Source organism: Pseudopipra pipra, chromosome 1 (genome assembly GCF_036250125.1).
Source record: "Pseudopipra pipra isolate bDixPip1 chromosome 1, bDixPip1.hap1, whole genome shotgun sequence".
NCBI lineage: Eukaryota > Metazoa > Chordata > Aves > Passeriformes > Pipridae > Pseudopipra > Pseudopipra pipra.
Genome location: NC_087549.1, coordinates 32,204,091 through 32,231,135, shown reverse-complemented (window position 1 = coordinate 32,231,135; position 27,045 = coordinate 32,204,091). Strand labels below are relative to the sequence as shown.

Sequence of the window (27,045 nt, the reverse complement as noted above, 5' to 3'; positions counted from 1 at the left end):
AATTCAAAATTATATTAGGAAATTTTATGTCATGAGAATATTCCTCTGTGTTCCTCATCACCTGAAAGCAACCTAATTTGTACTTATTAAGTTGGATATTCAAATTGATATGAGAACTGACCAGAATTTGCTGTCAGTTCACCAGAAACTTTAATACTATAACCATATTAGGAGTCTTAATATCACCATATGTCTTAAAGTTGCATAATAATAAAGTTTGTGCTATATAACAGAAGATCCAAAGATTGAGTAATGACTTTATAGACACAGAACTGTGTCAATAAGCATGACACAAACTACCTTTGTCATCATCTGCACTACCATGAAACAAGTGGTAGTTTGTTTCTAGTAGCTAGTTACCAAAGGCATGCTGACTGGGGAGCAAGATTCATCCAGCCTAAAAAGTAAATGCTCCATAAAGATTAAGAAAGGGCGGTGATACCCTGAAAAGACTTTCACAAGGTCTTTATAAACACCAACAAATAGAAACTCAAAGATGGAAGTCAAAGTAAGGTACAAAATTATCTACAGGACTTAAACAGAAATACAGGCATACTTCCTGAAAGTGTAAAAAAAAGCAAAACAAAACAAAAAGAACCGTAAGAAACTCCTTACACTAGAAATGTAGCTGGGTGTGACAAGCACACTTGTCCAAACCATGACATTATCTGTTCAGCATTTAAGGTATGGCTCATCACCTGGAACTGTGACCTTACCTTGGCATGAGCAGGCCCTCTTTCATTCAGAAGCTTATACTGGGGTTGAATTCTATTGAAACGGGCTAACTCATTTACCAGACACATTGGAGTTTTCTCTTTGGGGTTTGCCATGTTATCTTGGAGAGGAGCTGTAAATAAAGAGTCTGTAAAGTTTTTGTGGAGAAATGTATTCTTCACAACTTCGCAAAGCTTTGCAAAAGCAGCATGCTTAGAAAAGAAAATACTTTGGCTAAAATACAATTTTTGTACGTATGCTAAATATAATGTTTAAATACCATTTATATATTAATCATATGAGAATGTGATTATGATTTTACAATAAAAATTTTGAATACATGCAATTAAAAAACCCCAACAAATATTTATTTCCAAAATGTCCCTATGACAGATGACAGTGTAGGGGAAATTATACATATTCTACATCTTCTACATCACCAAAGTTTACTGTCAGCAGTATACTGGTTCTTGGAATTAACTACTCTTCCAGAATGGTTTCTCAACACTTTGAAGCAGTAGTGGATAGTGTAAGAGTTATGAGACAAATATAGTTGATGAAACTCTGTGGCCCCCACTTGCTTCTGCCTGATTCTTCCCAGGGTTTTAGACTTTTCTCACAAAAATGAAGTCAGTCTCAGAGCACTCCCAAAGAACACTTCTCCTCTCCCTTTAAGGATTTCGTTCTGCTTTTTTTAGACCATTTAACTTTCTGCAATTTTTTTTTTCAATTGGTTTGTATTTATCCCTAATACACACAGTCATTTCTTGTTTAGATTTTTAGAACAACATTTCTGCATTTTATACCCAGTCCAGCATAGGAACTGCAGCATTTATTAGGCTACAAAGGAAACACCAAATACTGCCAAGCAGTCAGAAGACATTCTGTTCTGGGGAAGAGAAATAAACTTGGAGACCTTCCTGCACCACTAAAACTTCTCTATAAAGAATACACTCAGAATTTGACAAAATAGACATGCTCTTTTCTGAGATTTTGTATCATTGATCAACACTTCACTGTAAGTCTGAGCTCAGTTAAAAAAACTAACAGTTTATTTAGCCAAAATATTTTTCTATGGGTGTTTGGGTTTTTTTAAATTTTAATCCCCTTAAGGACCTAATTATTTATCTTTTAAAATTAAAAAGTCATCAAAAATTCATTTGACCACTGAAGAAAATATACCTGGACCAACTTACCTGGTGAGTTGTTAGAAGGTGCGGGATCCACAAGGCTGGCAGTAGGACTGCTACAGCTGGCAGCTGATTCCGAAATGGATCCATTCATTGAGGATGGCAGACTCAGTGTATTTGTAGTTGTAACTGGCAGGGGTAGCACCATAGGGGACATGGTGGGTCCAGACAGGTTTGCTGTAGTCTGCATCTTAACTTGTGCCATTGCCTGTCACTGCAATAAACAAATTATTATCAGCAGGGCACTTTGCATTTTGAATGTCAAACGACTGTAGTGATACTAGCAACACTTCTTTTTTGCTCCTGGATCTGGGTCACAAAACTGTCCACAAAAGTCATGCCTCTGCAAACATTAATTCCAAATGGATGCACAGAGAAACAGAGCTCAGAGCCAAAGAACATCACTGGAGAAGAACCCATACAGTCTGGCTCTAGGTTCTGTTGCTTAACAATGGGGTGACCCTGCCTGAAATACAGCAGGAAGAATGATTATTCTAGAATAAAATCCCATATAATCATCCTGCAGATGAGATTACACCCGCCAATTTCTTCAAAAGAGAAGTTTGTTGTCATTGCAACAAAATTCCATAGCAATCTTTTGCACTGTTTTTCCAGTAAAGTGCATATAAAATATCGTATAAGGCCACAAGAGAAAATCACTATTTTTTTCTGCCTTTTATCAAACTAGAAGAGAGAAAAAAATATAAGAAGAAAATGCAAAGAAATGAAAAAAAAACCCACCAAAGATGCGAGTTCTGACAAAAATAACTGCTTATTCAGTCAACAGGTGGAGTACTTTAATCCGTGTATAAAAATTACTAGCACAGGTGTCAGGACTTCCTAAACTAGCCTTCAACCCAATGCCTAAAGCATTTACCTGGAATATGCCAGGTACTAATTGTGTCTTTTCATCTTCTCAAATTAGTATCCTTATTGCCAATACCTGTTCTCAGGTTATGTCTACACACATAAACAACTCAGGGTCAGGGCAGTGCTCCTTCATAGTACTCACTGAGAGTATGCCCCTTGGCAAAATTTTTGCCACTGGGTAAAAACTCCTGCTGCAAAAACCATACAGGAGCAGTTCAGAGGTGAGCAGGCATCCCAGACAATCCACTCAAATAAACAAGGAACCAGTCATTCTCACTCATCCAGGCAAAAGTCTTGGGCTTCTCCTCTTGGCATAAGGAGCAGGATGATATATTTTATTCAGTAGCATGGACACAGACTGTATTATTTAGGGTTCATACACAAGAGATGATCTGCACGGAGTGGATAAAGAGACAAAACCCATGACAGCTGACTAGTGGCCTCTGGGGAACTGGGACCTCTCCCAGCAGCAGCTCTGATCCCACTGGTTGAGGCAGAGGAGGAAAGGAGCCCAGCTCTCCTCCATCACAGGCAGCCCCCTTACCACTAAGCTCTTTGCCACTTCTGCTGGGCTAATTCTCTCTTCTGAAGGAAAAATCCCATTCAACACCTAAAAAACTTTTTAACTAAGGACTTATTGAAGTGAGCACGACTATAGAGAAAATTTTGATTACAATCAGTATTTGTGCCTCTCCCACACCCCATCCATTAAAAAGTATCCAAGTATCTTTACTCAGAGGAACAGTATTTCTGCATAAAGATCCCAAATCACTCATTACACTACAGAGTAAAAGTCCTTTAGCACAGTTGCACTCGTATAATGAAAATAATAAATCCTATTACTGTGACTGTGCTTTGGAGAAGAGGTTCAGACTGGAATGCCATTTTTATTACTGAGAAAAGATAGACAACTGATTTAATTCTCTGAAAAAGCAAAAGTAAAAAAAAAAAAAGAAGTTGAGGTGCAATCACTTGCTCTTTGCATAAGAATCTTCAGTAAAATATTAATAGTCACGGATTTTAAAAATACATATGCAGTTAGCTGAGATATATTCAAATACTTTATGGGTTCAAAAAATATGGACTAAATTCTTACTGTAAAAAACCTACTGTTACTTCACAGCAAATGCAATGTAATACAGCAATATTGTTAGAAAGGCCTAAGTTAAAGACTGAGAAGGTGTATAACTACAGAATTTTTTGGTATACTGTGTGTTTAATTCTGATTTTAAAATACATTAATATAGATTAGAATAGATTGAAAAAGTTTCTTAATTGTAAACACCAAAACTAGCGATGGCAAAAATCAGACCATACATTTTAAACATATTTAAAATGAAACCAACATAATAAGAAATATCATCACAATAACTGAAGTTTAAGAAACTCACAGTATTTGCAGCATTTTAGCTTATAAACATGAGTATGAGAAAGGCATCACTCAAATAGTTCTGTATGAGATACTACTGAACACCTAGTCTTGGGCCCTGCCAGTTGTGAATTATCCTTTCAGCTTCCAGTATTTTGAAAGTTTATTCTTCAAGAAATCTGAACTTACTAATAACAAAATAAAATACTATATTCTATAGTATTGATGTCCTAAAGGGAGAAATTGTAGGATAGATACTTTACTATTAAGGATAAAAAAGAAAAATCAGTTTGAGGATAGTATCAAGGAACAGTAAGAATGAACAAGATAAAGTTTGAGAAAAAAGACACCCTTTGTCCTACAGTAAAGTACATAGAAAATTCAACTGTGAAATCAGAATAAAATCCTAAGATATTGGGCGCTGGGCATTTCTTATATATCTAAAGCAGCAGAACTCCTATGAGAAACTATAACTATTTCATAAATTATTCTGTATAAGCAAAGACGCTCTGGCATTAATGTATAATATAACTGTAAAGAATAACTCTTAAGTGGATGAGCTATGGAGACAATAAACTTGTAATCAGTTAAAAATCCAACTAGTAGAGTCAACAGAGGGAATGCAGTTGACATAGTGATGTCATGTCATTTTCTCACTATCAAGCAACTAATCTCTGATGTCATGACAAAAGGGGACAAAAGCTATATGTCCCATCTTCTCTTCACATTTTCTTATCTACATACACCAGTGTTGTACTGTTTTTAAACAGTGAGGCAAAAACACTATGGGGTCTTCCAGCCACAAGCACAGAGTACACGATAAAATACGCTGCTACATAATAAAATGTAGGACCTGGGAGAGATAGAGATTTCACTAAGCTGGTCAGAGATGAAATGCAGTTATATAATCAAAATAATTTTAAATCTTCTATGCGGATATTTTTGAAAAATCTGGCATACACAAAAGGGATAGTTCATTTATTATACTATGAATACAGTTCAAAAATCCTCTACACCTCACTTCAGATGGTTAACCCAGTGCAAATCTCGGAAACTACTACCTCTCAAGTGTCTCCAGAGGAGCTTCCCTGGATGCCTGGCAGTGGTTACGGACATTTGCACCTCTTGGAGAAAGCTGGACCGCATAGCCATGCCTACCAGCTTTGTGTCTTCATTGCCAGCTTCCATGTCAAATCACCACAGCATGATATTTCTTAAAGTCTTAATCACATACATGTCTACCCCAAGTCTGCAAGTCAAAGTGCTGTCATTTTTGTAAAGCTATACTCCAGGGCTTATGGTGCCTTACAAGATGCTGCAATGGTTTTGCCTCTTAGTCTAACCTACTCAACTGCAATAGAAATACTACAGCACACATGAAAAGGGATGTAAATATACCAGAATTGCATTTTACTTCACTTCTGCTTTTGAAAGCACTTTGTACATAGGCAGCTACACAGGTTTCATTAAACAGTTCACAGATCTCAGAATATTCTGAGTTGGAAGGGGCCCACATGGATCATCGAGTCTAACTCTTAAGTAAATGGTCCATATGGGGATTGAACCAACCTTGTTATTATAAGCAGCATGCACTAACCAAATGAGCTAATCTCAGGGTCGGATGGTATTAACTTTCCAATTAAGTATGTACAAGCTGCGAATTTTCCTCCCACACTAAAAATGACCCAACCAAAATAAACTCATATTAAAACAACAAAACAAAACTGCCTCACATTTTGAAGTGAAAATATTGCTGTCAAATATTCCCAGTGGAGTGGTGAATGGGAATTACGGTCAGTTCATCACAGGTTCTCTGACACTCCATCCTCCTCAGGGGAAGGCTCCTCATATTCTTCCCCTGCTCCAGAGTGGGGTCCCTTTTACAGGAGACAGTCCTTCATGAACTTCTTCAACATGAGTCCTTCTCACAGGATGCAGTTCTTCATGAACTGCTCCAGAGTGGACCCCTTCCACAGGGTGCCATCCTTCAGGAACAGGCTTGTGCATGGGCCTCCCACAGGGTCTCAAGACCTACCAGCAAACCTGCTCCAGTGTGGGCTTCTCTCTCCATGGGGACACAGGTCCTGTTGGGAGCCTGCTCCAGCATGGGCTTTCCACAGTGCTACAGCCTCCTTTGGGCATCCACCTGCTCCAGTGTGGGGTCCTTTATGAGCTGCAGGTGCATCTCCATTCCACCATGGACCTCCACGGGCTGCAGGGGCACAGCTGCCTCACCATGGTGTGCACCATGGGCTGCAGGGAAATCTCAGCTCTGGTGCCTGGAGCACCTCCTCCCCCTCCTTCTCCACTGAATTTCATGTCTGCAGAGTTGTTTCTCTCACATTTTCTCACTCCTTTCTTCTCTGGCTGCTGTTTCTGTTGTGCAGCAGCTTTTCCCCCTGCTTAAACTGTTATCCCAGAGGTGCTACCACCTACACTGATGGGCTCAGTCTCGTCAGCAACAGGTCCATCTTGGAGCCGACTGGCACTGGCTCCTCCATACATAAGTGAAACTTCTGCCAAATTCTCACAGAAGCCACTCCTGTAGCTCCTCTGGTAGCAAAACCTGGCCATGCAAACCCAGTACAAACACTAAGTCAGAAATGCAGGATATTCTTTACAACTGTGAATACACTTGTATCATGTAAAGAAGCACCACACAACATAAAGAAATTGTTATAGTTTTTCTGAATATTATTATTGTATTTTTCTGGAATGTTAATCACTTAGATCTTAAGATATAAAATATGAATTAAATGCTCAGGTGAAATGATTCTTAAGACTACATCACAATAATTGCATAAACAAGGACAGATAAAGTAGATAAAACACCACAGAAGGCAGAAAACATGGACAATGACTTTTCAAACCAAACATACTTTTACAATGTGGAAAAATTGAAAAAGTAATATTAGAAAGACAAATTGTTTTATGAACAATCAACAAATAGAGAATGGTCAAAACAGAAGACTGGACTTCATCTGTGCAGAAAGTGAAAATGCACATATGCAGTAGGGTGTCACCACACTTTCACAACCCAGCACACCAAATCTAATCTGTGTACAAGTATGTAACACACAACACATACTGCTTACTTGTGAATGGCTTTATAAAGGTAACAACTGAGGGCCAGCCACTGCTGAGCAAAAAAAGTTACTTGACATATCTTGTATTTTATATAACCAAGAGTTCTGCTTACACATTCTAATCAATGCCCATTTTTCACAACATTATTACGTTAATGATCCCGGGTCCTTTTCTGCAGAACTGCTACCAGCAAGTTCTAGCCTGTGCTCTCTGCAAATCTGACTGTTCTGCAGCTAATAAGACTTTGTTCTTGTCTTCCTTGAATTCCCTTATTATGAAAAAAACAAAACAAAACAAAAATGCAAAAAGAAAAAGACAATCATTTCAATTTTCAGGATCACATTCTACTTCCAAAATGTTTGCAATTCTCCTCTAAGCCTGCTTTATAGCATACACAAATTTAGGAAGTGTACTGTTTCATCCACATCATTAATGAAAATACTGAAAGGTTGAGGAACAGCAATCCAATAGACTGGGGGTAGTGTCTCAGCAGGGAGCATCTCAAGGGTTTTTTTCAGACCAACTCCTGCTTTGGTTAGAAGCCTGTTAATGTGATTCTTCTGTTAAAGTCCCAAGTCACAGAACCCTAACAGTTAACAGCTTCCTAAGTAAGGAGGGTTTGGTTTTAGTTTTATCCTTAAAACTCCATTAAAGTTTCCATTTTTCTTCTCCTGATACTACTTCACTCATTCAGTTACACAAAAGCATAAAAATCTGCTTAGAGGTAAAACATATTTCCGGTGTGCCATTTCTCACATTTACAGCAAATATTTATACATACATGGACATTAACATAAAAAGTATCATAGAAGTACTAAGTCTTCCGTAATTTCTTTTTACTGTGTTATATCTAGCAGCTTATTAGGGGTTGACAGAAAACACACAGCTCTGCATTACCTTCAGAGCAGCTGCTAGTTCAATCTTTTATGTTCTATAAAACCAAGTAACGAGATAGCCACACAGTAGCAGTTTAGCAAGAGCACAATTTAAAGCAACAATCAGCAGACGGTTATCCAGACTTATTAACAAAATGCATCTTATTTACACATTTTAAATAGGTAACACTGGAAAAACTAGGCACGAAATCGCACAGGGTGTCTCTCTACACCTTTTAAAATATATAATTTTTCTATATTACTGCTGGTCCCCACTGTTTGTCCTCCCCATTTGCTCCTCCATCAGTTTTGTTGCTTTTTGCCTTACTAGTAGTGGTTTGCCAACAACTACACCAATCTAATAACTTGCTGCCATAGCAGGAGACAATCCCACGTCCTCTCTTCCCCACAGCAAAAAGTTAATACTTTCTGTCCATTTATCTCACTGAACCAGTTCACATGCAGGTGAGGAGGAACATCAGAGGAGTGCCTGTGTCTGTACAAGGAGGGCCATAAACTCCTGACCTGGAGTGAGTGCACAGCATTAGCCCTTTCAACTCCTGCTAATCAGCTTAGCTTTGCTGTCATGACATACACTGAAGTTCAGCTCCTTCACACTGTTCCATACAAAACCCGTGATCTCATCACAAAGACTCCATCTTCAGAAATCTGTGGCCTGATTTCTTTTTTTTTTTACAGTGCCTTACACTGGAGAATCTTAATTTCAGTGGAAATATGGACATAACTACCAGCTAATTAACAGCTAAGAAATACATGAAAACAAGTGAAGTTATGCCTTAAAAGCATTTTATTTTCCTGAAGTATAAGGTGAGGGAGGGAAATCACTAACTTTTATTTTGGTTGTTTTGATAAGATAATTTACAATCAGAGACAAAAGTGCACAAGAAAGGGAAGATGAATTGACACAGAATATTAGTGACTAATACTCAAAATCCAAGGCACTGCAAGGCTGACATGAAAGTTCCCCTACTTGCTCAGTATTTAACCCAGCCCCTGAAGACTAACTAAATACTACAGTTCCATACAAGTCCTTTCCTCTGCTCTTGGACTGGAGCAGGAAAGTATTGCAGATAAAGCCCCAGAAAGGCAAGGAAGGGCCAAGAGGCTGCAGTGAATGCTAGGTTACAACATCAAATCCCATTGTACTTTCAGATTTTATTGCCCATGGAGGACTATCTTTGGCAACTCCTATATACAGTCAGCAAGAAGCTTTCTGAGAAAAGGCAGGAAGGTATTTTTGGAAAAAAAAATCAAGTAAGAAATTGAACAATTAAAAACTGCACTCATATTTGTCAGCCACTTCTTCAAACAGCAGTCAGCTCAATTTCTCTTTTGAATTACTACACAGGGCAAGACAATAAAACAACAACAACAACAAAAGATTTAATACTCAGAAAACTGAGGTAGAAACTGCTTCATCTCAGACTTCTTTCATCATGAAACCATATTGGTTCCCTAATTTCCAATACAATGTTGATCCAAGATACTACATAAAACATATGAGTCTCTTAATCATTGACCATATTACCATTATCACAGAATCACGTTATGTGGGAATACATATTATTTTATCTGTCACTGATTCAATCCTTCTCTAAGAACTCTCTTTACAATAGTTTTGTGTAATTTTGAAAAGAAAAGGAAAAACCCAAACTAGACAAATAAAGTAATTAGTTATGGAATCAAAGAGTAAAAACTACGATTTTCTCAATCGACAAAATGGCCAAAGGTGGGAATTTTTGCAACCATTTAATTATGATATGTTAGCAAGAGGGCTAGAACAGAAAAGTCTTACACTCAATCAAGGTTAGATTCATACAATTTGAAATACATAGTATATGTCAGAGTAAACATAATAACCAAACATTTTGGATGTAGTAAATTGCTTACACCACTACAGCAAAGGACAAGTAACTAATACAAAAAATCTGTGATCTATAAGATCATCTACATGCACAGTGCATTTCACACCAGCACAGTTACCCATACTGCATGGCACTGCTGTACAGTGAGATATGAGGATTCAGGTAAGGATGAAAGACATCTACAATTTAGGTTTACAAATATAAACGAGGTGTTTAAACCCACACTGGAGTAAAAGAAAACACAGCATGGAATTACCACGGTTTACCAGTGCCAACTGAGATGTCCTGAGATATCACATTTGGATACCTGCCTATTCCATCAGCTGCTGCTTCAGCAAGCAGACATCCTCTCGAAGACCCATGCTACGTCTAACACTGCATGTGGCAGACAGTTCAGAGAAACCCTGACATGAAGAGGCAATGAAATGGCAATAACCTATGTGTTTAAAGAAATGTGTTACACCACTAGTCAATACAGTCAGAAGACCCAGGGAGTTATTCAAGGTGATCAACAAGTAGCCTTCTAATTTAGGATTAGCCAATCACAGAGCTGAGGAGCAGCTGAGAAGCAGACAGCGTAACTTAGTTTCTTGAACTGCATGAGATGCCAAAAATACAGGCAACTGAATCCTATCCAAAGTCTACTGCCAAACTTGTCTTCAACAAGTAAGTGCTCATGGACTTTATTAAAACTAACAGACACAATTACAGAAGTAAATAAGCTCCCTTGCAGAGAGGTTCCCCACTTAATTTATTTGCCTCAGATATAAGGAATGATGGAAAATGCAGGGGTTAGAGCACTGACTGTAACTGTGCACATTTTCGAAAACGTGTAAGAATATAAAAACTAGTAACAAGAGAAACTTCACAGAAAGTGGAGCATATTGACAGGCAGGAATGCCACTTTTCCCTTGCTTCCCCTGGCAAGGCTGACATGAAAAAGCTGAGAAAGGAGCAACTCAGGCCACAGTGCATCTTACTGTGTACAGCAAAACTAACAACCCCAGCCTGTACAGAAGGCTAATCTTCTCTTCTAACAGAGGAATCAGTCAGGTCCTGCGTATACCAGGCAACCACTCAAGTGGAGACTTCAGAGACAGACATGAAACAGAGCTCCTAAGTAGAGAAACTTTATTAATATTCATCTTGAACCATGGTGGAAAAAAAGGATTGCTATTCTGTATTGAAATGATAAGAGAGATCAACCAGATTATCAACTCAAAGATTTCAATGCCAGAAGAAAACTAAGAGATAAGGAAAGCCAATCTGTTGCATTAGAAACTGAGCCAGTTTGGCATCTCAAAGCTTTTCAACCTGTATATAACTCAAAGCCCAAGGGAGAAAATTAGTCTGGTTTATATAAATGTTTGCCACCTTACAAAGATAATCTCATCAGAAAGTCTGTCTCAACTTATTACTGCTGTCCAGAAAACAGAGAAGACAGTAAAAAAGCCATGGAAATTTCCAACAGGCAATATCAGCTAACCCAGTTCTCAAATTACCACAAATTTTATGCCCAGAACAGACTCTGGACCATCCAGATAAAACACTGGTTGAGATATAGTCATCAGTTTGACCAAGCCAGATACCCTGAATTATTGGAGAAGAAAATGCAAAACTCCTCCATGAAACAGCAAGGTGATCATCAGACCCTTTATTGTAGAAGGCCTTCCTCATCCAAAACCCATCATGGTTTGAGGCAGATCCCAAAAACTAGCTTATAGATGGCTATAGAGCCTTACAGATCAGAGGCAGGACACACACACTGCCCAACATTAGGGGGTAATATCCTTCTTTGTATTTGTTTACTGCACCTGGGAGCAAGCACTAACCCAAAGCACAAGAGCTGGCTGTCCAGTACTGTAACTCTTCAGCTCTCTTCCTTACCATGACTGAAAAACTACCTACAACTTCTTGAAAACAGAAAACTTGTATCTCCCCCAGACACTCTGTGATACACAGTCATATCTGTAACACTTCTAAAGTCATCATAATACCATCTTGCTGCAGATGCAGGCAAGTCACATTTGCCTTAGGTTAAACAAAAATGAGTTACTCTGCTTTCCTGAAGAAAAACAGCTGAAAAGAAGGGAAGCTTAAACCATTAGTTTAACAATCAATCATCGGCTCAAAAAATGTAGAAGGGGATTAAATGAGTAAATGAAAAAAACATGACTCAGAATTGATACATTGCCGCTACACATTCGTTTGTATCAAAGCTGTAATTGGTTCCTTATTTCTGATGTTGGAGTCTAATTAGAGCTCCTTCCAGGAGTCTAGTTTCTTATCTAACCAGTATTTTGAAATTTCTCTCATATATATTTCTAAAAGCCAGGGTTTTTTTAATTTGTGATAACAAGTAGTCGTCATATTCCTAAGATCTCCAATCAGCTTTGATTGATTTTAAATTACAAAATACTCATATTCTAAGCAAAACATCCCTCCAATTGTTATTTTGTCTGAAGCAGGCAAAAATTACTTTTTTACTTCATTCCCTAACTAGAAATTGCATATTATTAAAGGAATTCAGAAAACTATCTCAGTTTTCCTTGACTGCCTGTGATAAACTACTTCTCATATAATTTGAGAAAACAAAGTTTGGTGAAGTAGCAGAAACAAGCCTTTTTCTTTGAAAAAAGTTACACCTCCTGCTACTAGCCCTTCTCATACTGTAGTCACCTCTCTATAGTAAACAGCTACAAGATCCTCAGGGAAGGTGGTTTTTCAGTAGACAAAGTGACAGGTGTTGTGTTCTTTCGTTAGAGGCATATAAAATTCTGGTTTATGTGCCTTTTTTTCTTCCCTGTGAGTGTACTTAAATAAAAAGAGTATTTCACAGCTAGAGTGATGAGTGCCCACCTTGAAGGCTCATACGGCTTCCAAGGTGTTCCAGCTCTCAGACACAGCTGGGGTCAAATTGCCATCACCTGCTCATGAATCATTCCCAGAGTTCCCTCTTCTCTTAAGTCTTCCATAGACAAGTTTTGCAATACCTGGATGTAAGATAATGTTAACACACAGTTCATAGAGAGATTAGCTCCCTGCTCACTAGGAAACAGGATGGGGCCTCTGCTCACAGGCTTAGAGTACTTATTAGATCAGAAGTTCTGCAATGAATTCAAAAAGCCTCCTCCCTATTATAAGTGCAGCTCTCCCCAGTCAGTGAATAAAGATAATTACTGAGTATTGGATTGGGCCTACCAAGTGCTCTTGACTAAAGAAAAACACAAAATCAAAGTTTTCAACTGGAGAAAATTAAGTTTAGATATGCTATCTTTGGGAGCAAGATCTTGAAATGTTGCAAAATTTATGACACGGGCCTGACTTAACAACAATGAAAACAGAATCCAAAAATTAAGGAAGCAGACAGATCATACATAGCCAGTGGTGACCTGCAGCAACTAACACTGCACTCCAACAAACAAGATGGGAAGAGACATGTGCCTGGAAGAGTTTAAGAGAAAACCAAAGGAGCTAACCCATCCAGCCACATGCAGCAAGCAGCTATCAACAAAGAGTCCTCAAGCTTCCTGAGAATGAAAAGAATCAACAACTCAGCCTAGTTCACCAGGACAGTAATCACCTATTGATTCCTTGTAGCAAACCCATGCTTGGGACAGAAATTATCAAGTTGCAAAATGAAACGTAACCAAATAAGTTACTTATGTTAAGAAGAAACTACAGATTATAGAAGACTTTGAATATCCAGGAAGAGCTAAAAAATCATAGTGGCAGACTTACAGATCCTTTCAGAACTAGCAAAGAAAGAAAACACTGAAGAAAAACTCCTGGATACATGATCAGTGCTAAGCATTAGCTAAACACTCTAAACTTGGCACACATAGAGCACACATTCTGCTGCAGCACAGAGGCTACAGCAACTGTGGGGATGGCAAAAGGTTACTTTCTGGAGTTGAATCAGCAAGGAGGATACTAAAGTAACAACCAAGAACAGAATGGAAGAGTGCTGGTAAAAAGACATTCTGTTCAAACTGAGCACACTGTGAGGGCACAGAACCAGCATAACAAAACCAGGCTTCTTCCTCCAATTTATGTACTAGTGTTTAGAAGTACCAAGGAAGACATGTGATAAAATAGCAAATCTTCATCCATATTGCTGATGATTCAGAACAACTTGTTTTCCCAGACCAAAGGAAGTTATAAGCACAACTACTACAAGAAAAAAATGTAAACAAACTGTGAATTAAAATTTGGAATTCTCTCAAGTATTTTTCCACAGATGGAGTCAGAAATAAAACAAAGGACAACCCTGGCTAAAAGTGCAACCTGGTGGTAACATGAAATGATTAAAAATAATAGGACACAGCACCTAGAAATGAGTGAAAGTGAAAAAGAAGTTTCCATATATTAGGAACGGCAACACTGTTCAGTAACAGCATAGTCTCACTATCTGGAGACAGAACAGACGGGTGGATGATACTCTGAGCTGCCCTTCAAAGGAATGCCTTTCTCACCACTTGCTGTACTTTCAGGACTCCAAGGCCATTAGACTCAGCAGGGTAAAGTTAGCTTTTGTGACTCTGGAACCACCCTAAACTAGAGTGAAAGAAAACACTTGCTTTTGAACTTGCAGGGACAACACTTCTGTTCACTACTAAGCTAACACTCTTATTTCTTACCTTCAAAACCAAAATCAAATAAACAAAAAGCACTTCAGAAGGGAAGGAGGACACTATTTTCTAGGATCTCCAACAGAACACCTGCTATTTAGCTACATATATCTGCCTAATACAGTCTCATCTGCTGCAAAAGAGGATGTTCTATGTTAACAAAGGGTAGTGCTCTTAACGCAAAGGGCATCCAACATCCATCTAGGTTACGATGACACGTAGCAGAAGCTCAGGTAGAACTGCAGACCCCAGAGCTGTGGAGCAGAGATCTGCAATCTAGAACAATAGCAAAGGTACCCATATTTGAAAAACAAAGTAGGCCCTGGAACTCGGACTGCCTCAGCTAATCCTGTTCACCTGCAATGCTCTGTCCTGCCCTACCTCGGGTATATATTAGGTATATTAGTCTGACAGTAACTATGTTTCGCTTGCTCCTATCAGGAGCCTGAGGTGCCTGAGCAAAGGTAAACAGCACCAGACAGCACTTTTTTGGTGCTAGATGTCAAAACTCCTAGTGAGACCAGAGTTGGTTTACAAGCCTTGAAAAGGTTCAAATTACTACCGTGTCCAACAAAAAAAACCAATTTCAAATCAGGATGAGCAAGTTGCTGTTTATATCTTTTTTAAAATACTCTAAATATACTTAAGTTTCACCAGCTACAGCAGCCATTTGCTCTCATGCCCACCTGTAATCAAGGTGAATGTTACAAAGTATCGAGGGGCTCTGCAGCAAGATTCGAAGAGAACCAGAAAGAAGAGTCAAAGTTTTATGCATAGTTTAATGGTCACATGAAAAAAGACCTCCAAAGCCACCTCCTCTGGTGAACTGACACTGACAGTAATTTGTGGAATGGCCAGTTTCACAAGAGCCCTATAACGTAACAGTTGAAGAAAAGTGCTATATTAAATTCTTCTCCCGGGGCTTGGCAAATACCAGTGCTTGCCTGGAAATCCACATCTAGAACGCCCTCATGAATGATAACTCCATCAAGTCCACAGAAATGGGATCCAGTCCTGGCATCTTCAGTGAGTTTTCACTTGCTTAAGGCTCTAAGTGATAAAAACTGGCCAGGTGAAGAGGAGTGAAGATGTGGATCACTCTCCCTTTTGAAGAGGTCAAATCCTATATCTAACCCAGTAGATTCAGCTAAGAGAGAATCTTGAGAGATGTCTCTGAGAAACCAGGGCGAGCTTTACCTGCCTTCTGATCCAGTACAGGCTTCTCACTCCTTTCACAAAGGTCAGACATCCTTAGCTGTCATACAGAAGCTGAGAGGACACTCATTTCATACAAGACTACAAAGTATCTTTCACTGAATTACAAGAAAGTGAGAAGAGTTTCCAAGAAAATCCCTCTAGAATTGATCATTACAATCCCAGGCCCTAAACAGGTACAAAAGGAATGTCTCTTGGGTATATACTCTTAAGCAAAATATCCCCTTGAATGGATATTGCCACCACAGATAAAACACAATTCCAAGCTGGCAGGTTTAAGTACTATCAGAGATACAAGATTAAAACAAAAGGCAGAGAAAATATTTTCCAGTCTGGAAGGGAAAAAGTATCCAACCTAGTATCCAGAACTGAAAAAGGACCAGAAGATGAGAAAAAAGTAAAACAAACAAACAAAATGTTATCAAGAAATTTTAGATTATTTCTTGCTCTTACCTCGTCTAACAAAGCCAAAAGTACTACAGAGTGGTTTGGGTGGGGTTTTTTGATTTTTTTTTTGTTTGGCTGGTTTTTTGTGTTTTGGTGGGTTTTTTCTTTTTGTATCAGAACAACTGGATACACTACAAAGTGACTCAACATTATATCAGCTCTGCACTTTCACCTTGGGATCAGTGTATCTTGATTTCATCCTTCAAAATGTATCAGTTGCATAGATGTGTCATCTGAGTGACATGGAAAAAGTTCACCATCACTTGTGGTCAGTTACTTATGTGAACAATTTCAGTTACTGACACCAATCTGCATGTTTAGTGTAGTCCTTATATTTGTGTAACACTGCTTTTTTAAACTGGGGTCATTATAGGGCAAACTGGGAAGTGCAAATACATAACAGGTGCCAAAAGTAAGAAACTAAGAGTAGCAATAACAATAAAAATTAGGTTACTCATCTCTCAAAGAACTCTTCTTGATCCAACAGGTGACCATTTCCACTACAGGAAACTTTTCCAGAAAATCTGGTCTTCTACACCCAAAAACATTTCCTTCAGCCTGGAGGCAAACACCCTCCTCAAAGCTGGCAAGCAGCGAAACTGGAAGTGTGAGCACCATGATCCTTTGGAATTTTTCAGAAGATGAGACTGTAAACATACCCTTCAAGTGAGCATGAGGTACTATGGTAAAAATCTTAGTAAGCTATCTTTTCCCAGAAACTAAGGATAGGAGGTTAACCCACACTTGTCATAGTACTTGGCCACTGGTCCCTTGGCCAGGGACCTCTCCAAACAATGGGGATTTGAGCTCAAAAGCTGAATTCTAATCTGTCTAAAAAGTGCCCTGTCCCATCATTTTAATGGCAACTAAAATAGAAGATTATGGGGATACAGAAGTATACTGGAGTCACAACTAATTTATTATGAAAAAAAAGTGCTCTTTACCAGGAAAAAAATTAAATTTCATAATTTGATTTTATTTGGTTAAATATCAATAAATTTGTAACATTCTAGTGATATACTATACAGATGTATAGTTGACTAAAGCGAATGAAAAGATGCAGTATGACACAGGTGACCACACTGCGACCATGGAGTACACATTTTATCTCTAGGAAACTTTACAAAAACTACCAGCTTAACAAAAAAGACACACAAAACAAAACCCAAGACACAAAACACTTTCTGCTGAGGTGAAGTATGAACAAACTTTAGCACCTACAGACATGGATGTGACTCTAGTATTACACTACCACAGATGGCTTTTCAAAATTCATTTTTACATTAGGATTTGTGACAAGCATTTTTTTTATTCTAAATAGTTTCCAGAACAATGCCTGACAAGACATCTCTCAGATTCTTACTGAACTCTTGATCTTTTAATGCAAACATACTTTGGATAACACTGATCGTGACTCAGTGCTGACAATGAGCAGACCCCCTAAACATAGAGCCCTTGACTTTTAATATATATATATATATATGCATTAACTACACTATACACAGGTTCCATTTCCTCTCTTCACAGAGTTTATCCTGCACTCCCACTAATTCTATTCCCCCCCTTGCACCATGTATCCTCTCCTTCCTGAGCAAAACTGCCAGCCCCATTCCCTGACCTGCCTTGTGCTCTTTAGGCACCTCAAACAAAGGGTACTCCCCACTTTTTTTCTTTTTTTTTCAGAAGAGAGAGAAAATTCAAGAACTATTGTGAAAATTACAGCCTATGTATGATCCAAAGATTAGAAATGCAAAATAATTGGTTCTGGCAAAAGACAGGCCTAACACTTTTCCTATAGATCTTGCTGTTGCTGACAAGAAATCAATGTAAGCAGGGGAAGGAAAAGTGAAGCTCTGGTGGTTCATTAACAGAAGTCATGTTGTTTCAGTTACCCTAAAAAGATGCAGTTAGGTCCTTCCCCACCACATCAGTGAGACCCACATGAGGAAGCAGATACTTTGCACTCCAATGGAAGAAGATCCATGTTCATGTATCTATCAAATACACACAAAAGAAAATGGCACTAAAACTGCCCACTTTATAGGGCCAGCTCTCCAATGGGATGATATCATAAGAAGATATATTTTGGGATGAAGAACTGGACATAACTGATGAGAGTTTTCCAGTGTTTTCAAAGACTGACAAGTCAATAGCCACATATTTCGGGTAGGTCAAAACAAACTGTCTGGATAGAGCATGACAGGTGCACCTTTCCTAATGGCTAAAGACGCAGTCTTGGAATCAGAGGATCTGCTTCACTACAGCCTGTTGCCTAACCTTCCCAAGGTCATTTTTCATGACACTTGACAAATAAAACATCTAGTATTTGATTCACTTCCCACAGTCACAATAATGTAAAACAGGGTTACGGTGGAATTCACTTTATAAACCTGTGTAGGAAAATCAAGCCTGATTTTTGTCCCCAAGGAAGTAACTGACTGAGTTAAACGCTCATTTAAACTTGCTCCAGTCATTAAAATACCTCTGATCAGATTTTCCTGCAAGTAAAATTAGAAATTTTCTTTATAATCTACTATCATAATTCAGGATGTAAGATTATTCAAATTTATTATTTTGACATAATTCTCGGGGGACGAAGTAGTTTAAACTGGCAACAAGATATATAAAGACTTTCATCTCCAAACTACAGCCTGAGCAGAATCCAAACTGGATGACTTCTGCTAAAGATGAACAACATTGTTGAAAAATAGTCTGCAAAGAAAAGAAAATCTGAATTGTCCTTTCTCCTCATAAACTATGAGCAAGTAGGCAGTCTCGATCCTGTTCCTAGTTGGCAGCAACAGGAATCTTCACAAAGGCAAGAGGAATATCTCTCTCAGAGAGTTTTTCTAGGTCAAAGCTAAGGTTCAGTGGCTGGAAATCAGTACTGGAAATCATGCACTGCTGCTGACTTTCTAGAAAAAAAGAAGATTTCATTCAGAAATCCGTCAGCCTGGCACTGTTTACATAGGCAGCAATGTCACAACAAAGCCTGTATAGAACCTCCCTGTAGTTAGCAAATGATTTAAATACCTTAATATTACCACGCTGGTGTAGACTGCTAAGCTGGAATTACCACACAGCCCAGGAAGACCTTAGTCCTGTGCAGCTTGATGCCACTAGTAACGTAAGCAAGATACAGCAATGTACGCTCGCTAACAGAAGTGTAATGCAACTTTGCAGAGCAAACAGCCTTACTTGTGTCTTGCAACACTGTAGTTACTCATGCACATCGTTCAGTACTGTTCAAGACAGTATTTCATGCAAAGAGGGGGGTTACAACAGCAACACTTTATCTACTCTTTCGTACATCCTAAAGTTTTTTTTAGTACTATGGTAGTTGCACAGGGAGCATTCCAAGCATGGCTCGAGAAGCTTACATCTTGGTATTCACAGAAAGAGCTTGCTGGTCGTAAGGCAACACTGGGCAGATACAATGTGGGAAATTTTTTGCTTAGGTATCACTGACTTGGGTGGGCCCCTGAGCACTACAAGGCAAACAGCTTCACTGCAGGATTTGCCCTCACAGCTCACCCCAAGCAGCCCACACTTTCCCAGGAGGGCAAGGCTGTGACTTCCAGGCCCGGCTGAGATCAAGATGAACTTTTTTCCACCAGAGACACCTGAACAGTGGGAAAACGCCACCAAGCTCCTGAGAAGACTGGACTAGGCACCTTCATTGGAACCCATCTCAACGACGGCCTCACAACCCTCGTGCCGGGCAAAGGCCGGCAAACTGCTCCGCTGCCCATTGCTTGGGAGTGATGCCGACATCCATTTTGGGAGTGGGAGAGCCCAGCACTGATGGCAAAGTTTAGGGCCCTGTCCGAAGTTTGGGGGCAGTGCAAGATGTGCGAAGTGAGGACTGACTAACACACACGTACAAACACACGCCGGCCGAGCTGCGAGGTCCGCGCCGCTGACCGGGCGAACGGCACACGGCGCCCCTCGCCCCGCCGGCGGCGGAGCGGCCACCCCGCGCCCCCGGCGCACCGGGCCGGGCGGGCCAGGGGACGAGGAGCAAGTTCGGGTGGCACAGAACTCCTCTCTGGGGTCTGGGGCAGGGCAGGCCCGGCGCGGTCCCGCCGAGCCCGGCCCCGCCGCACGGCCCGGCCGCGGCCCGGCCCTGGCGCAACGGCCGCCGGCGGCACCGGACCGGGAACGCGGAGCTGCCGAGGGGCTCCAGCGGGGGCTCCCCCGCCGCCCCCGGAGCGGCGGCGCTGCCCACCTGTGCCCCAGCCCGCCTCCTCCGCCCCTCAGCGGGCGGCTGGGGGTGGGCGGGGGCCCCGGGGCGGATGGCGGGGCCGGTGCCACCGCCCCCCGCCCGAGCGGAGCGGGCCGGCAGCGCCGTGGCGCAGCAGCGCCTGCACGGCCCCGGGGAGGCGGGGGGCGCCGGGGGCCGGCGGAGTCCTCGCCCGGGAGCCGCCGTGCCAGCAGGAGGAGAGGGCAGCCGGGACGGGGACTCGGACATCGCGGCCAAAGCCGCTCCCTCCCCTCCCGCCCGGTTACCTGCTTCCCGGGGACACTTTGGAGACGCCTCCAACATCGGCAAACACCAAAGAGAACTGACCCCGCCGCCGCGGCGGCCGCCGCCGGCCCCAACCACTGCGCCCCCCCCGCCCTCCCGCCGGCGCCGCCGCCCCGCCCCGCCGCCCCCGCGCCGCGCGTCGGCCCCGCCGCCCCCCCTGCCCCCTCCCGCCACCGCCCCCGCCGCGGCCGCTGCCCCCGGGCCGCTCCCGGAGCGCTCTCCGCGCCGCGCTCCCCCCGCGCCCGCCGCGCGAATGGCCCCGTCCGCCGCCCGGCCCGGCCGGCGGCGCGCAGCGCCCCCCGCGGCGGCGCCCGGAACTGCGCCCGCCCGCCCCCGGCCCCGGCGGGGCCCGCGGCGCCCCCGCTCACCTTCCCCCGGCGGGCCGGGCCGGGCCGGGCCGGGCCGGGCTCCACCGCACGGCGAGGCCTCGGCACTGCCGCAGGAGGCTGCCCCGACCCGGCCGGGGCGCAGCGGTGGGGGCCGTGCTGGGCTGAGAACGGGGCTGAGCTCAGCTGAGCTCGCCGAGCCGCTCCGGCGCTGCCCCCTGGCGGCCTCTCCCAGCGCCGCGCACGGATCGGGCCGTGGGGAGCGGAACGGGGAGCGAGGCTTAACGCCAGGGAAAGGAAAATAATGGCTTGCAGTAATACAGGGAGAGCGGGGGAAAACAACACAGCACAACAGAGAACGGGCCTGGTTTTATTTCTCCGAGCTGGTGTTACTCGTCTCGCTCTAGCTTGGACCACTTAACTCTCCAACGTCCTTCCCCTCTGTTTTCCCTCCGAGACAGCTGTTTTCAAAGGATAGCAAAAACTCATAAGCATGATTCATGTCAAAATTTTTTTCTGTCTTGAATTAGGGCAAATCATGTTTCTGAAGGGGAAGATAACTAATGCAGTTGCTGGGCGCTACCTTACAGCTGCCTGGAGGGAGGCTGCAGGAAAGAGGGCCAGGGATTGCAGCTGTGGAGGTTCAGCCATGTAGATTCCACGGTGCATCACTGAAACCTCCCTCCCCAGCTGGGCATAAAACCTCCCACCTTGGACACTGTCAGGGTTCAGCTAAATAAAGTCCTGGGTAACTTGCTGCATTTTTTGTACAGCCCTACTTCCATGCCCTTCTAATAACAGTCCTATGGTTCTGCCATCATAAAAATATTTATCTTGTTGCCATGTTTCAGGTTTGAATATCCCTTACAAAAGGTAGACCTAGATAGAAAAATGAAAAAAGGCAAAAATGAAAAAGTGCTTATGTAAAATTGAGATTAAAGTCTGAAGAGTTTCTTCCTTTAAACTAGAAATTAATAGAGGAAAAAAAGAGGGGGAGTCATAGAAATTAATTTCTGACTATCTTTATCATGAAAAAGATAACATTCAAATTCTTTATCTCAAAGTAATAATTTTATTGTTTATTGATAAAAGATTTCTGAGTTTAATCCACAATCTAATTTTTTTTTTGTAGAAGCATCAGAACTTGAAGAATGATCTTCCTACAAATCCTACCTGATTTGCTAGACTGCAGTAACAAAGTTCCTCAGGTTTAGAAACAAAAGCAGATTTTTTGGGGGGAGAAAGACGCCTATATCTTTTTACTGTGCAACTAGGTTTTAATGATAGCTCATAACATTAGTCATAGCAAATGTAATTTTAAAAAAAACCAACAGATAAGTCAGGCTGAATCAGAATGAATCCAGAGTTCATATTTCCTCCAGTATCTGTTATTCCGTGAGAAAATTTTTTTTTAATCATGACTTCACATCAAGAGGTGGATCAGTACTGAGCAAAAAAAGAAAAAGATGTCGTCTGACAGGATTCCCAAGCATGGTGTAGGCACATAGCCGAGGTGAATTTTGGTAGTAAGCTTGCATATTATAGGTAATTTACAACTCCAAAAACATACAATGATAGTGGCAGAGCCGTATTGTGAGTATCTAAGTGATAGCAAGGTTTTATTCACAGAACACTAACATTTACAACTTGTTTAAACACACTTTGGGAATTCAGCATTTGCTAAGAGTTTTATACATACCCTGTATTCAGCAGCAGCAGTTCGTCATCCTCCCCTTCTCATTCCTCCACTGTTTTGTTTTCTGTTTCTGAGATTCCTTACCCCTTAATTAATTTAAGAACTGAGGACAGAAGTATACAGTATAATACAATTTCTCATGTATTCTTCTGATACAATATAGTGATACAATGTAGCAATGGATAATAATGCAAGTACTTTTCATTAGGCTACTATGAAATTTTGTGTGAGTAAAGTTCATTCAGGTGCTGAATCATGATGGGGCTTCCATAAGTCTGTAGGGTTTTTTGTTTGTTCTTGGGGTTTTTTTCCTTTTTAATTTTATGTCTTAAAATTTTTATTTTAACTACTATTAGTAGTTTGAAGAACAACCATATAGTATAACATATACTTAGCATGCATGTACCCAGCAGAAAAATGCATCCAATGAATGTCAGCATCAGGTTACAAGGGAGGTTTTCTGAACTTTCTGCAGAGACTGATGTAATTCCGACAAGCCTACAAAATCTCCGATCTGTTCTGTTATTTCAATACCTAAAATTTTTATAATATTGCTATTGCTACACAGCTAAAGCCTTAGTTTAAAAATGTATCTTGAGATACAGGTATCAACTCAGAAAAGTCTTGTATCTTGATATACATTTTGTGGTGCAAATGGAATATAGCTGAAACAAAACTGAATACAAAAGAGCAAATTTTATCCCCAAATTTACCATATATGTATATTTTATAAAAGAAAGGATATTTTACAATAATTTTAAGTTCATGTATTCAGCTTTTTTAATGTTTCCAGTAAAATTGGAGCTTCACATATATGAACAGTTTAATTACATTACTAATAACTTCTTTAGATTTACTGTACCTTTATGTTTGGGTTTTTTTCTGCTACTGCTGAGACACAGGATAAAGGCCAGTCAGTACCTCCAGTAAAAGCAGCTTATTACAACCTAAAACCTTCTCATTTTGCAAACAAGATGCATAGTTTGTATATACTCATTCACTCTACTCCATTAGTACACACCAGGAGTGTCATGACTTGCCCAACAATCCAGTTTCAGTATGCAAGTTGTTAATAGGAGTGATTAATTCAGTATGCAGTTTGAAAACAACAAAAAGCCACAGCAATGCCTAAATGCCTGCACAAATACCTAAGTGAGGGAAAGGATACAGAGTAATTCCATTTGGTCTCTATACACGAGTGCAGGACACTTCAAGACACTAGGCCTTGTCATTTCTAATCTCAGATTCATAACAAAATAAATTGGCACTTTCACACTGACTTGCAAAAATCAAAATATTTTAGTTTTTACTGATATATTTTATTATTAGAATTGTAATTACAGAAAGTCATCAAGAAATGACTTTCCACCCCTCAATACACTTTGGTGCAACAAACCAAACCAAGCAAAAATGTCCAAAGAAAATGTCCAGACAGAACTGCTGGTTGGAAAGAACCTCTGAAGTTCTGCTCTCCCATCCTCCTTGCCCCCTCAAACTAGAACCAACTTTAAAGCTAGATCTGACTTTGGAGTTCGCAGGTTGCTTGGTTTCCTTTTGAAAATTTCCAAGAGTGGAGATTTTACAGCCTCTTCCAGAACCCTGCTCCAGGGTTTGACAGTTTCTTTGTAGCTGTACTTTTTATATATTAAAGAACTTGGATGATATTTTGATACTAAATTTAAAAGCATAATTAAGTTAATAGAGTGCTCATAATACACCAACAGGGAGCAAACAATATACTTTTTACATTAGTTAGTCATTCAACTGAATAAAAGCCTCTAACAGCTTAATACCAGAAGAAATAATTTTTAAAATAATATTTTAAATAACATTTTTCCAGTAATTAAAGCATATTAGAAAAGTAAAAGCCAGGAGTTTGGGATTATATTTGATTAACACCCAATATTATTAACAAGCCTAAGTCTAGTCAGGTCACACCTCTCTGCAATAACAGGTGCAGAACTGTGACTATGAAAGTAGATTTTTGACTACATTGGATGTCATACAAGTGCCTAGAACAATTTATCACTAGATAGTACAAGGACTGAGAGGCACGCACAAACCAAGATAAAACAAACTATGGGTAAATACCATGCAGAGTTTTCTCAGGTAATGGAAACCATTTATTCCTTATGCTCCAGTGAAGACTCGTGAGCAATGTATTTTAACAACTGACATTAACACGCTATCTTTCATGATTCATGTCTAAAATGCAAGTTCCCTAAATCAGATGAATCACACAATCACTTCAAGAATCTAAATTAAGTGAACTAGAACTTGCACTTGTCAGCATATATTCAACTTTTTCCATCACTGATGGTATAAGGACATTGTACAACCTCTATGTCCTTATTTCCCTTAGCAAGTATAATTTTTTTAGAACACACCAAAGTGAATCCAACCAAAATGATGTGCTGATTTTGCAATCACCAGCTTACATCTAGTTCTCTTATCATCAAGGTACCAATGCTGTTTCTTCATTAGTTGACCCACTGGCCCAAATTCAGATTGCTTTGCAGGTAGCATTATATTTCCCAGTAATTATTTGCTCACATTGCTCTCATACAGCAGTGCTAGGGATAGTAAATCCTTGTGTAAATAAAGGCTTTGCTTTACCCTTTTAATAATGCTAGAGAAATTTTAAAACTATACTGGTAAATTATTTTATAGGAAATATTACGAGTTGTATAACACATTCAGGAAACCCCACATCACTCATTATTGTAGTTCATGTATCCAAAACTGCAGAAAAGCTAGCATTAAGTCTCTAGTTCTAATTTGCACATTTCTTTTGTGACAGTTATTTCCATAATTTTCCATTTATTTTCAACACAAGGTACTATAAAAACTTTCTGTACACTCACCTCACCTTCTCACAATTATAGAAAATCTAACGATGCGTATTTATACATACCTAGTTAATATGCATAATAACTACATAAATTTGTGTGTGTATATGCACAGATAGTTAATAAAAGTTCATCGTGTATTATGAACACCCTCTCATATATCCTATGTGGTTTCCTGATTTCAATAAATAAACAGAAACTACGAGATTTGTATTACTTCTGTAAAACACAGAGCATAGAATGTTAGAAGAAAACCAAGATTAACTCAGGTCAGCCAGGGCTTCACATCTCATGACTACAGCAATGAAGACAAATGTAACTACAGTTTGATAAATCAGCAAAAATAATACCAGAATTAGCAACCTGAAGATCAGTGTATCAGTTTTCCATTACAAAGCACACACTCACTTAGGAATGGCCCATTTCTGCATTACTAAGCATTGCTACTCGATGAGACTACACTGGCTTTGCTCAGGAGAGAACTATGGGAAAGCCAAAGAGTTATTACAGGCCAAAGCAGCAACAGATTCTATAAGATTAAATTCCTGTTTACAACCCTGCAGGTCTTGGGGGTTTTGTTTTACTGATAGCATTCTGACTACATAAAAAGGCCTTCGAACAAGTACAAACATGATGCTATTTTTACTGACAGTGTTGCATGAGAAGATCATGCCCATTCTGAAGTGCTTTGGATTCTCATTAGTACCTTTCAGATCAGGCACAGATTACAGCAGCACTTCAAACACAACCAAAGAGACACCAGTAATATCACCAGTCTGTGCATTGGTGTCAATACCAGTTATATTTATTGGCACAGTCGTCCTGGTGAGAGACTGTACCTAATCATACCTATCGACAACCTTATCAGTACCACACTGTAACAGACTAGGTCTCAGAGAAAGTAGGGATTAGGCCTTTTACATCTTCAAGTAAATTAAGGCAAATTTTGGACATGAAAATTAAGTATTTCAATCATCACCAAACACATTCTTGTGGTGACATTAGATTTACCTGATACAGATAAAGAGATAAAAGGACACAACTAGTTCAAAGAGAATTCAGTCAGTAGAAAAATGCTTTCCATTCTGCACAGTTTGTTTGCTTCCCACCCATTTACACTGCTAAATACCTTTTAATGCAGGACAGTGGAACAACTCTGCAACAAGAGGAAAAGGATTTGTATTTCTACCATTTTGTAGAAGTAAAAAAATTACTTACAGAAATTGAACATGATTATTAATTTATACAGTAAATCAAAACTATATTAAATTAGTAATTTTTAAATTATTATTCTCTTGGAACAAGAACTACCTTAGACCTACATGAAGTCCAACTGCAAGAGCAGAAAAAAGAAATTGTCTG

The 27,045-nt window shown here is 40.3% G+C and overlaps 3 protein-coding genes across 10 annotated transcripts in view; all 3 read right to left on the bottom strand.

Moving 5' to 3' along the window:
- The window catches only part of STAU2 (staufen double-stranded RNA binding protein 2), a 171,313-nt gene extending 150,110 nt beyond the window's left edge, over nt 1-21,203 (bottom strand). For 4 of the 5 annotated variants that reach the window (XM_064650678.1, XM_064650692.1, XM_064650702.1 and 1 more), the window contains exons 1-3: nt 20,794-20,919; nt 1,911-2,118; nt 717-847 (exon numbers count right to left, since the gene is read on the bottom strand). In XM_064650678.1, coding sequence (XP_064506748.1) covers nt 717-847; nt 1,911-2,109 — 330 coding nt within the window. In that variant the 5' untranslated portion in view covers nt 2,110-2,118; nt 20,794-20,919. Of the gene's footprint in view, nt 1-716; nt 848-1,910; nt 2,119-20,793; nt 20,920-21,180 lie in introns of those variants that run through there. The other variant, XM_064650685.1, reaches the window with a different exon arrangement.
- The window catches only part of LOC135412298 (elongin-C), a 137,103-nt gene that overhangs the window by 46,452 nt on the left and 63,606 nt on the right, over nt 1-27,045 (bottom strand). The gene's annotated exons all lie outside the window — the stretch shown is intronic.
- Nucleotides 22,188-27,045, bottom strand: part of UBE2W (ubiquitin conjugating enzyme E2 W) — a 44,036-nt gene continuing 39,178 nt past the window's right edge. For 3 of the 4 annotated variants that reach the window (XM_064650916.1, XM_064650906.1, XM_064650874.1), the window contains exon 6: nt 22,188-22,937. In XM_064650916.1, the coding sequence (XP_064506986.1) occupies nt 22,915-22,937 (23 nt within the window). In that variant the 3' untranslated portion in view covers nt 22,188-22,914. The remainder of the gene's footprint in view (nt 22,938-27,045) is intronic. The other variant, XR_010429549.1, reaches the window with a different exon arrangement.